The sequence below is a fragment of the Lontra canadensis genome, unplaced genomic scaffold (assembly GCF_010015895.1).
Source record: "Lontra canadensis isolate GAN:19392208 unplaced genomic scaffold, GSC_riverotter_1.0 scaffold45, whole genome shotgun sequence".
Taxonomy (NCBI): domain Eukaryota; kingdom Metazoa; phylum Chordata; class Mammalia; order Carnivora; family Mustelidae; genus Lontra; species Lontra canadensis.
In genome coordinates, this window is record NW_022631039.1 from 10,619,681 (window position 1) to 10,631,209 (window position 11,529).

The 11,529-nt window shown below is 49.7% G+C and overlaps 2 protein-coding genes across 4 annotated transcripts in view; one reads left to right on the forward strand and one right to left on the reverse strand.

Annotated features, from left to right (window-relative positions):
• Positions 1 to 4: 4 nt before the first annotated feature.
• Positions 5 to 7,060, forward strand: AIMP2 (aminoacyl tRNA synthetase complex interacting multifunctional protein 2). Of its 2 annotated transcripts, none has more exons than XM_032872696.1 (4): positions 5 to 259; positions 4,012 to 4,218; positions 5,815 to 6,046; positions 6,540 to 7,060. In XM_032872696.1, exons 1-4 carry the CDS (start codon positions 125 to 127, stop codon positions 6,926 to 6,928), a joined length of 963 nt encoding a protein of 320 aa, XP_032728587.1. In that variant the 5' UTR covers positions 5 to 124; the 3' UTR covers positions 6,929 to 7,060. The 2 variants fall into 2 exon arrangements, with proteins under 2 accessions (XP_032728587.1, XP_032728588.1); XM_032872697.1 differs by having other exon boundaries at positions 9 to 139.
• A 670-nt stretch (positions 7,061 to 7,730) lies between these two features.
• The window catches only part of EIF2AK1 (eukaryotic translation initiation factor 2 alpha kinase 1), a 26,447-nt gene continuing 22,648 nt past the window's right edge, over positions 7,731 to 11,529 (reverse strand). For both annotated transcript variants that reach the window (XM_032872700.1, XM_032872699.1), the window contains exons 13-15: positions 11,197 to 11,279; positions 9,897 to 10,130; positions 7,731 to 7,978 (exon numbers count right to left, since the gene is read on the reverse strand). In XM_032872700.1, the coding sequence (XP_032728591.1) occupies positions 7,841 to 7,978; positions 9,897 to 10,130; positions 11,197 to 11,279 (455 nt within the window). In that variant the 3' untranslated portion in view covers positions 7,731 to 7,840. The remainder of the gene's footprint in view (positions 7,979 to 9,896; positions 10,131 to 11,196; positions 11,280 to 11,529) is intronic.

Consider the following 11,529-nt stretch of genomic DNA (forward strand, 5'->3'; position numbering starts at 1 on the left):
ACTGCGCTTTCCCGAAAGGCCGCAGCCGGATCGGAAAGGAGGTGGCTGCGGGTTCTCTTGGAGTCCGACGGTTTCTGAGCGTTCGTGTCCCTCACCCGCCCCCTTCCGTTCTTCGGCTCCCAGGATGCCGATGTACCAGGTAAAGCCTTATCACGGTGGCAGCGCGTCCCTCCGTGTAGAGCTTCCCACCTGCATGTACCGGCTCCCCAACGTGCACGGCAGGACAGGCAGCCCGGCGCCGGACGCAGGCCACGTGCAGGTAGGACAGCGCGGCCCCGCCCCGCCCCCACCCGCTCTGAACGTAGCCCCCCCCCCCCCCAAACCAGGTCCAGTGCGCAGGCGCCTAGTCTCATCCGCCCGTCTTCCACCCAGTGCGCAGGCGTCGTGGCCGGGCCAGTGGGGTTGAGGACGTGCGGGACCTGGGATCCGACCTAGCGGCAGTACCGCGGCCCGACGCTTGCGTCAGCTCCGTGTGCGCGTTTTGTTTATTAAAGAGTTAGTTCTCTTGTATCTGTTTCTGTTTCCGCTTATGGCTACTAAAGATTTTTATTTATTTATTTGACAGTTTTCTAAAAGATTATTTATTTGACAGATATCACAAATAGGCAGAGAGACAGGCAACTAAAGCTTTTCTGTTGCCAAATTGTAGCCACAGAAAAGTGAGGAGCACGTTATTTTGAGGAATTCTAAAGCGAACCCCATAGTCACCCAAGTTAACAGGACGTTGTCAGCGCCCCGAGTGCCCGGCCTCGGTGGTCCGTGTGTCCTGAGTCTGCGCCCCGCCGTGTTGGGCTGCATTCCGCCGAGCTGGCTCCCGGGGCCGCTGGGGACGGGTCAGCCTCCGTGAGCGGCGAGCTGTGCTGTAGACCAGGGGCGTGCACGGAAGCGGGGGCTGGGATGGGATTGCCGGCTGCCGGGGGACGGGGTGCGGGGTTTGTGTTCACCTGGACCGGGTGAAACGCTCCCTCGAGCGGCGTGTGTGCAGGTATGTGTGCTCCTCGTCCGTGGGCGCGGAATTCCTGGTGCTTGCATCCTCCCCAACGCTGGTGGATGCACCGTGGAAGCCCCATGTAGTTTTTAGTTCAGGTTTTCCAGACTTCTCAATCACTGGAGCGCCTTGTCGCGTTGGCTGGTCATTTTGGTGGTCTCTTTTGTAAAGTGTCTGCCCAAGCCTTTCTGGTTTTCATTGGCTGCAAATTGCACGTCTTGGGTTTACAAGCTTAGGTCCGTTCCAGCTGAAGAGGCGGGAACAGGTGATTTTTGTAGTCTGTTTTCTCTTGGGGTGTTATCCTTCGCTTTAAGTTGGCTGCAGACCCAGGCCTACAACTCACAACTCTAGATCACCACCTGAGCTGAGGTACTGACTGAACCACCCAGGGGCCCCCTCCTTCACTTTGTCTTGCATCTTCTGCCTAGATTGGAAGGCTGGTGGTTGGGTTAGTTGGCAAACAGTGACACAGTTGTTGTCTCATGAGGGAGCTAAGACGGAATTAGCACCACGATCCACAGCCATTCAAGTTCACCGCCTCAGGGAACTGAAAACAACCCAGATCCAGAGTGGGAAGTGTCACATCTCATTTGATACTGAGTCCTTTTTGGGGGGGGGGGGGGGGCGCAGCTTAACTTCCTTAGCCTTTTTTTTTTTAAAGAACTGTTTGGGTTTTTTAAAAGATTTTTATTTATTTATCAGATATCACAAATAGGCAGAGAGGCAGGCAAAGAGTGAGGGGGAAGCAGGCTCCCTGCTGAGCAGAGAGCCCAATGCGGGGCTCGATCCCAGGACCCTGAGATCACGACCTGAGCCGAAGGCAGAGTCCTTAACCCACCGAGCCACCCAGGCGCCCCTCCTGGGCCTTTCAACTGTGAGCTTCTAACTTAGACACCCAGGCCCACTTGTTTAGCAGATGATAACAATATAGACAAATAATTAGAAATCAGGGGCGCCTGGGTAGCTCAGTGGATTAAGCCTCTGCCTTCGGCTCAGGTCATGATCCCAGGGTCCTGGGATCGAGCCCCGCATCGGGCTCTCTGCTCATCGGGGAGCCTGCTTCCCCCTCTCTCTCTGCCTGCCTCTCTGCCTACGTGTGATCTCTCTCTGTCAAATAAATAAATAAAATCTTTAAAAAAAAATTAGAAATCAAGCATATCACAGGCAGATAGGAGCAACACAAAGGATAAACTGTTTCTGAAATGCGTATAAAAGAAATGGATAAACACAGTATGCCCAGTCGTGATCTAATCTGAGCAGGGAAACAAGGGAAAGGGTACAGGTAAAGCAGATGTCGAGCATTTCCTCATTCCTCACATCAGGACGGGTGAAACCGAGCTGTCCAGGGCTCCCAGTCCCAGGCCACGTTACAAATGCAGGATTTGTTTCATGCATTATTTACTGTGCTGACTGGGGTGGGGAATCCAGTAGGCACTTCCTTGTCCAGGTTCATCAGGGATCCTACTCCCGTTTGTAGAATTGAGCACACTTGTGCACACACAGTGCACAAATCAGACCGGCTAAAAGGGATTGGAATGCTCCTCGAGGACTATCACCGAGGAACAGACAGATACTACACACTAGCAGCCCTACCTGTCACACCCTGCCCCCAGACTTCTTTCCAGTCAGCACCTAATTAATTCCTTGGCACGCTTTAGTAACTCTTTATGCTTCTCTCCCCTCCCTACAGGTCAGCATCTTAAATTTCTTTGCTGTTGGTCTTAAACAAGAGCGGCAGTCTAGGGGAGGTGAGAAAGTGCAGATTAGGAGAAGAGGGAGGAGTGTCCCAGGTAGAGAGAACAGAATAAAAGCCCTGTGGCAGATGGGGGCATGGTGTGTTTTAGGGACCCAAAGGACAGCACAGCAAGTGGAGAGCACAGGGGGAGCGTTTTGGAGAGCAGATGGCCAGAGGACAGGTCACACAGGCTATTTCTCAACCCTAGTTAAGGGCTTTGCTTTTCAGGCAAGGAGCCTCTGAGGTTAACGAGAAAGAGCAGTGATGTGATCCACATTTGTTTTCATCTCTCTGGCTGCCATCTTAGGAGTGGATTGGAGAGGTGACCAGTGGAAGCAGGCCAGGTGAAAGTGGTGTCTTGAACTTGGGCAGTGACAGCTGAGGCAAGCTTAGAAGCCAGTGGATTCCAGGGGCTCCTGGGTGGCTCAGTGGGTTCAGCCTCTGCCTTCAGCTCAGGTCATGATCTCAGGGTCCTGGGATCGAGCCCTGCATCGGGCTCTCTGCTCAGCAGAGAGCCTGCTTCCCCCTCTCTCTGCTGGCCTCTCTGCCTACTTGTGATTTCTCTCTCTGTCAAATAAATAAAATGTTTAAAAAATAATAATAAAGATCTGAGATTTTTTTTTTCCTCAGCAAATGTTATTGGTTACTTTGTAGCAGTCACTATACCAGGCAAGAAAGATACAAAGATTCAGTGAACAAAGGACATAAGCATTCCATACTTCGGAAGTTCTACATTTTAGCAGTGAAAAAGTTCTGGATGATTCTAAGATAGAAGATTGCCAGTACTCTGTGGAGAATGACTTGGGGAAATTGATCATCTGACCCCAGGGACTTACATTCCCAAGTCAAATGACACATCTTGTTCAGCCTCCTTGTAGTCCATTTTCCATTCAATTGGTATAAATTGCTAAGTTACATTCTCATTGCCCCCCCAATGTTTTTCTATTTGTTGAATAAGTAAAGTATTTTGAACTGATTTGACATTAAGAATAAAGAACAATGATTTGGGTTCATTTTCCATGCTCTGTTCTTAAATTATCTGAAATACGAGTCCTACAACTTCAAAACGGCTTTCAGTCACGTGTTTTTGTTTTAAAGCATTTGGGATCCCTTTGCAGGACCTCTTGGACTATGGGAAAAACGAGATGATTCTGCTGCCTCGTTTTAATATTTTTTCAGAGATGGGGGGGTTTGATGAATTCATGGAATTCAGTAGAAGACAACTGGTCAAATTTGAACACTGCCGTGATATTAGAGGAAATGAACATTTTGATGTTGGTTTGTTTAGGAAGAATCTGACCCTTCTCTTCAAGCTCTTGAGTCCCGCCAAGATGACATTTTAAAACGTCTCTACGAACTAAAAGCTGCCGTCGATGGCCTCTCCAAGATGATTCAGACACCAGATGCAGATGTGGATGTAACGAACATAATCCAAGCTGATGAGCCCACTGCTTTCTCAACTAGCGCATTGGACTTAAATTCAGTGCTCGGAAAGGTGAGTCTCTCTGGAGATCTGTAGAGAACGCCAGCGGCTAGGTTGTTGTTAGTGCTGGAAAACTGTGCTCATGTGATTCAAGCTTTGGTTTTCTAGTTCTCAAAGGTGGTACAGAGAGCATGTTCTTTTTTCCTCCCCTAAATGATTGTGCCTTTGCACAGAAGAGATTTGTGAGCTATGAGCGAAGCCAAAGCAAGTTCTAAAGCTGCTTGACTTCTCAGACCCAGTGGAGAAGAACTGGGAGGATCCCTAGGCAGGGATAGGAGTTGAGTTTCAGCTCCCCACCATTCCAGGCAGTGTGTGACGCAGGCCAGAGATGGGCATCACTCCCGTAGCCTCCAAGCCCGGACAAACAGACCTGTGTCTTTGTGCTGCTCAGGTTCAGTGAATCCATCATGACTCTGAGAGCAGCCTGAATCCTAGTGTTGACCACCCAGGCCGTCTCATGGGTCAGGTGTCTTTTGCTACATTCAGTTTGCAATCTTAGAATTAAGTTGCATCTGCCACCTCTAAAGATGGTGTGCGGGTTTTGGCTAATTTAGGTGACAGTCTGGTAGGCAAGAAAGAGTATCTTATTTCTAAGTGGTATTACTGAGAGTACGAAAGATGAAGGAATCCCAAGAATCCTCTGGAGTTGATGGTAGAAGTGCTACTGCGTGAAGACCTAACAGGTGGAGGCGGGGTTGCAGGGTCTCCCAGGTGACCTTGACCCTCTGCACTTAGGTTCTTTGATCACCTGGTAGGTTTGCCTCCACCGAGAACCCAGAGACCCTGCCAGGCCCCCAGGGAGCCAGTCTCGTTGACAAATCAGTGGTCACGCAGAGCTGTGCCAGTGTCCCAGGTGCTGGGAAGGCTTCCCTGGGCACATGGTGCTTAAGGTGAATTTTGATACCTCCGAAGGCATAGCATCGAGTTCAGAGAACTACAAAGCATTCGTGAATAGGTTGACGTGATGCGCTTAGGTCGGTAGTGGCGGGCTGTGTACAGAAAGCCAAGGAATTTGAATTTGGCCTCCATGGTATTAAGGGGTTTATTATAGAGTAAATGCATAAAATAAAGTCCGCTTCTAAAAAGGCAGTATGTTTTAGCCCTTTAGTTAACGCCAGGTTTTTCAGACTTTGCCTGCTTGCCGTCACCAGTGACATTTGGAACCAGGTCCTTATTCAGGGAACTCTTCATTGACTCACAGGCAAACCATGTAGAAACCATGCTGTCGGGTGGTCAGGTGTCGGAAAGATTTGGTAAATGGGGTGGCTGTATGTATGTTATTGTTTTTTAAATAACTTAGGAACAGTGTCATTCTTCCCGTGTTGTTTTACTAACTTCACAGCAAAGTCAGCCTTTTGTCGGGGGCCCACAGCGCCGGAGTTCAGGGCTGAAGTCGGCTCACATCCCTGCTCCACTTCGTACTGAGCCCTGTGAGCTGGCAGATCGCCTCCCCAGGACGAGCCGCCCCAGCTGGGAGGTGGGGGTGATAGTGGGCAGTGAGGACTCCGTTCGGTAACCCAGGGGAGGCCCCGAGAACAGCACCGGGGACAACTCCAGGCACTGAGGTGGCTGCTAACGGTCTGCGCTGTGTTTGGGCTTCCCCTGCAGGATTACGGGGCACTGAAAGACATCGTGATCAATGCAAACCCGGCCTCCCCTCCCCTGTCCCTGCTGGTGCTGCACAGGCTGCTGTGTGACCACTACAGGGTCCTGTCCACCGTGCACACGCACTCCGCAGTCCAGAGCGTGCCAGAAAACCTCCTCAGGTGCTTTGGCGAGCAGTCCAAAAACCAGCCCCGGCACGAGTATCAGCTGGGTTTTACTCTGATCTGGAAGAATGGTAAGCAGAGGGGGCGGGGTGGGGCTCGTAGGCTCTGAAATGAGAGGGGCTCCCTGACTTCAGTAGGAGGCAGCGAGGGGCCAGGACCAGGACGTTCTTCAGCTACTTGCTGTCGGGTCACAGTCCTTGCAAATCTAGGAAGTGTGTGGGCTGGTTCTGGAAAAGGAGCATTATGAGGGCAGACAGGGACTCCTGGTTTCCAGTCTTCATCCTGCAACTAAGTTCTGAGGCACAGAGGTTGGAAAATAGGTCTGCAGTCCCTTCTTGCTTGAAAATGGTCATAATCAAATACCAGAAATGGTGACTTTTTTTTAACATAGAGCTTGTGTGCCAAGTTCAAACTTTCTCGACCAGACACGTTTTAGAGACCAGACAAAACGTGATCTTCATGAAAATTCGTTCCTTTGCCACCGGTTCCCAATCATTAGCACCTGCCCTCTCCCCATTTGTCACTGAAGCCGTTACCAGTCACCATGTGCTTCCTGCCTTTCAGTGCCGAAGACTCAGATGAAGTTCAGCGTCCAAACGATGTGTCCCATCGAAGGAGAAGGGAACATTGCACGGTTCCTGTTCTCTCTGTTTGGCCAGAAGCAGGACGCCGTAAATCTGACCCTCATAGACAGCTGGGTGGATATCGCGATCTTTCAGCTGAAAGAAGGCAGCAGTAAAGAGAAAGCCGCCGTGTTCCGCTCCATGAACTCCGCTCTCGGGAAGAGCCCCTGGCTGGTGGGGAATGAACTCACCGTGGCCGACGTGGTGCTGTGGTCGGTGCTGCAGCAGACGGGCGGCTGCGGAGGGACGGTGCCGGCCAACGTGCAGAAGTGGATGAGGGCGTGCGAAAACCTGGCGCCCTTCAACACCGCCCTCAAGCTCCTCCAGTGAGTTTCCCTAACTGTAAAAGGTTGACTGCGAGAACGGTGCTGCTGCCTCAGGCCTGTCGTGGGTGAAGGAACCCGTACTAAAATCAGCGTGTTTTGGCCAGTTGCCTAGAATCAATAAAGGCATCCTATGATTTGTGGGTTTCGCTTTATTTAAAATTCAGCCACGTCGTGGGCACGTGCCAGCGTGCAGACATTTTTTTGAGATGCAAAAGTGAACAAATCCCATTGGGGCCTCTGAGGGACGTGGGTCGGTGGGGTGTGCTGAGTAAAGGGGACGCCTTGGGAATGGTGCAGGGGCGGAAGCAGGAACACTCCTGCCAGAGCTACTTGGGGATGATTTAGAGATTCAGGGGCAAGAGACACAAAGTTTAGAAAGGGCATGAGTCTGGAGTGATGCCAGGCAGAAGAGGGCAGGAAGGTTGGAGGAGGTACGCTGCGCTGCTGAGAGCTGGGCAGTGAGCTCCTCGGAGGTCTTCCTGGTAACCAACGGGCGGCAGCCACAGCCGGTGAAGGCCGGGTTGCGCGCGCGGTGACAGGGTAACGACACGTACCCAGATCTGCACGGAAGGACGTTCTAGAGGACGACCTGGTGGTGAGCAGCGTTCAAGGGGGAAAGAGTTGAGGACGGTGCCTAAATCTCGGAGACCGGACGGTGATAGTAAAAACCAGGAGTTTGCGGGATACGAGCAGGAAAAGAGCAAAACAGGTTTAGTTTCGAGCAGGTTTCAGTTCAAAGTGCTGGATCATAAAAGAATTCCTTAAGGACAGTTTAGGAGAACTTCTACAACTTTAATTTAAAGTCTTATCCAGGCTCACTAAACAGAACTATACCATCTATCCTCTAACACTGACGAAGTTTACATTCCAGTTCACCAGAGAACGAGAAGTCCACATTCTCATTTACGGAGCCTAATTAAGGCAGGTCAGGCACACCCCTGTCTTTCATGTCGTCCTTGGCCCCTCTCTCCTGGGAAAGGAGACTCAGCTGCTTCCTTAGTTCTTCGATTTCTTTTTCTTGCTCCAGTATTTTCATCTGTAGAGTGAGATTAACCTGTCAAGAGAAAATTTTAAGTTCCATTAAAATGGCCTCTTCTATTTTAAACACACAGGCCTACCTCCCTTTGCCCGGTACGCCTGAATTCCAGGCCCCGTAGTTCGCGAATCCGCACCAGCGTTGGGTCCCCAGGGCTCCGTTACTAACTCGGCACCTCAGCCCACAACGCATGTCGCCACCAGGGGCCAGCCATCACTTTGTCACAGCACACACCCAGGCCATCTGTGTAGCTGTGTTGCTTCCGTGTATCCTGACAACGTGGGACTGGCCAACAAAGATGGAAGAGCAGCAAGCTAAGGGAAAGCAAGGAGGCTGGTGGCGGCATCATATTGCACTGTGGGAGGGAACGGCCGGCCGAGGGGGTGCTGCTCCTGCCGCCGGACACACGGGGTGTAGAGCCCCAGGAACGGGCGAAGAGGACTTAGCAAAAATGAGGAAAAGGATGACGATGTCCCAGAGAAACGGACACCAGCAAAATTCACATTGAAAGAACTCTCAGAGGTCTCTCACAACTTTGAAAGTGCAAAGGATAAAACCTGGGCCGCTGCTCCAAGCTTAGAAAGGAGTGGACAGTTCACCAAGGCCTAGAAAAGACCCTCCCTCTGTATCCTGGGTTCTATGGCGAGCTGCGGGCAGGCAGTGTTCAAACCACTCTTGAGCATGTCAATTCTTAATTACAGGGCACTAAATAAATAGTTTTACCACTTGCTTCACTTCCACATACCTCCGCAACTGACAGTTTTTAATATTCTGAGAAACACTTTTGAAGGTCACAGGGCAGCCGTTTAACTTCCCGTGGATTACTAAGATTCCCTTGCATGGTCTGAGCTCAGCGTGGTCATTTTCACAGTCCTGTAATCAACGATCACGCCAACCAAAGACCGCCTGTCCACACAAGTTTTCTCTCTATAGGCATGTGGAGGCTGTTTGATAAAAAATTCTACGAGAGAAACACCATAAATGCCAAATAACTATGGTCTCTAATAACTAACTTAACTGGGAGTTAGAAAATCCCTCCCATAGCAGGAGATAAATTTAATCACTACATTTGTTGTTTCCAAAGACACTACACCTTCCTGTTTACCACTAAAGCTAGTAAAATTCACGGTTTTACCCGAAACTTAGCCTTAAACAGAAAATAAATCAGCAGAACAGTTACTATAAACAGCACCCAGACCAGTGTGCGTCAGAATGAATTCAGGTGTCTGTTACACAGGGCCATGGCCCCTTCTGCCCCCAGACTTCTCCCTTAATAAGCCAGGGCAGCTGAGAGGGCCTGAGAAGTCCATCAGGTCCCCAAGGATTTTATGCTGGTGACCTGGAGACTACAATCTGAGGACCAGTGCATGTAACGCACTGTGGCTCACACACTGTGGAGGCACATCACTTGGGTATCTCACGAAACGCAGATTCTGATGTGGTACGTTGGCCATGCTCACCCGCTTACTTGGACTATGAAGACTGTGCTTCTGGGAACTATGAGAATGAATTTAATTCTATAAACCTTACTCTAAGCTCAACTGTTCTTCATGAAACTGGATTCACAATTTAAATTCTAATTCAAGCTTCAAGTTTTCCTCAGTATTTTCCTCAGGGCTCCCGGCTGGCTCAGTCGGCAGAGCATGTGACTCCTGATCTCAGGATTGTGGGTTTGGGTATAAAAATTACTTTAAAAAAAAACAAAAGAGGGGCGCCTGGGTGGCTCAGTGGGTTAAGCCTCTGCCTTCAGCTCAGGTCATGATCTCAGGGTCCTGGGATTGAGCCCTGCATCGGGCTCTCTGCTCAGCAGGGAGCGTGCTCTCCCACCCCTCTCTGCCTGGCTCTCTGCCTACTTGTGATCTCTCTCTGTCAAATAAATAAATAAAATCTTAAAAAAAAAAAAAAAAAGAAAGAAAGAAAAAATGTATGTACGTACATTTCCAGAATTTTGGAAAAGTTCACTCTGTAGCAGCTGAACAGCAGACGGTCTCTGAGATGCGTTCCTTCTCGTTAAGTGCTGGATATACTTGGCTTGCACGGGACACCTCTTACTGAGGGTGTCGGGTATCTGACCACTTCTTAAACCTGTTAGAACGTGTACTCGCTCCATTTCTGTTCCAAACGGCTGAAAGAGCTCTAGCAGGATCACACCCAAGCTATACATATCTGACTGGAAAAAGCAGGGGAGAGAAAATTTAGTGGTGAAACACAAAGAGAGACTAACATCTCCATTTCAGTGCACCATCCTCTCAAACACAAGAAGATTTCTAAGGACGATTTACAGACCCTACGGTGCAGGGAACACAGTGGGTGAGCTTAACCCTCGAAGAGCCAAGTGTCTGCTGCCTAGAATCATGGCCCTGAGGGACAGCTGACTGGTACCGTCACAATCCCCATCTCTTCAATACCAAGAAGGAGCATCCATAGGCACAAAGGCCAGCCGGGTGAGGGGCAGAGAGAACCCCAGCGCCCAGTCACTACCATACCAGTGACCCCCCAACACTCCCTGACCATCCCGGTGTGGAGCGGCCTGCCCAAGAGATGGGAGCTCACACATGCTGGGGAGAGCTGCAGGGGTCGGTGTCCCCGAGGCCTGCTCCCCTCCCCTCTGCCTCCACACACAGCAAATCATTCTGGTAAAGTTGAAGACACTGCATCAAATCTCTGTTACTTTTCTTGAAATCGTTTTTCGAGGAAGGTCTTTACCAAGCAGGATTTGAGGAAGAGCTATGGTCTTTTTCTGGCACTAAAAAAACTAAACGATTCATCAAAAGGAAGAAAACTTATTAGGCTGTTCTTTTGAGAAAAGGATTTCCTTTACCATTCCCTCAAGGAACAAAATGGATTAAAACTCTTCAGTATCTTCATTCTGCTTCAAAGGGAGGCAAGCGCCACACTTCCTGTTGTTACATCAGTGAGCGTGTGTTTGTGGGAACAGAAGAAAGACAGGCAGAAACAGGCTTCTGGGAATTCTGGCTTCCTGACGTGAACTGTGACATTTTAAAAGACAAGCTCACTTCAAAAATAATTTAGGACACCCATAGATTTGGAAGTGCAGTCAGATTCAGGTAAAAAGTGAGGTTTCCTGTTAGCGGCAGTTTGATTTAACAGACAACCTATCCTAGTCTGTTTCCTCCAAACACACCTCAACATAAGACCTTCCACTGCACTTTCGGTGCTTTTGTCACTAGGCCAGCAGAGCAAGCCCAGCCATGGGGGAAAGCAGCACATACTACCTTGGCATCATACTCGGATCCTTCCAGCTGCTCAGGCGAAGCATACAGGCAAGTACCCACTCTGGACGTGTGCGTGGGTGTCCCTGTAATTTGAAAAGCCAAATATTAAACACCGCAGAGTTCCCACTCTCAACACTAAGGAACACGGACTCGAGCAGGGCACTGTAGGGAAAGATGGCTGCTTTTTGTCTCTACCTTACTTTTGCGACTACATTAAGTCTAAGAGTCTCTTTAAATACTGATGAGTTCAGTCGTGTTTCTTTTTTCTCAAAGCAAGAAAGAAAGAAAGAAAAGAGAAGAAAAAAGAAAGAAAAGAAAAGAAAAGAAAAGAAA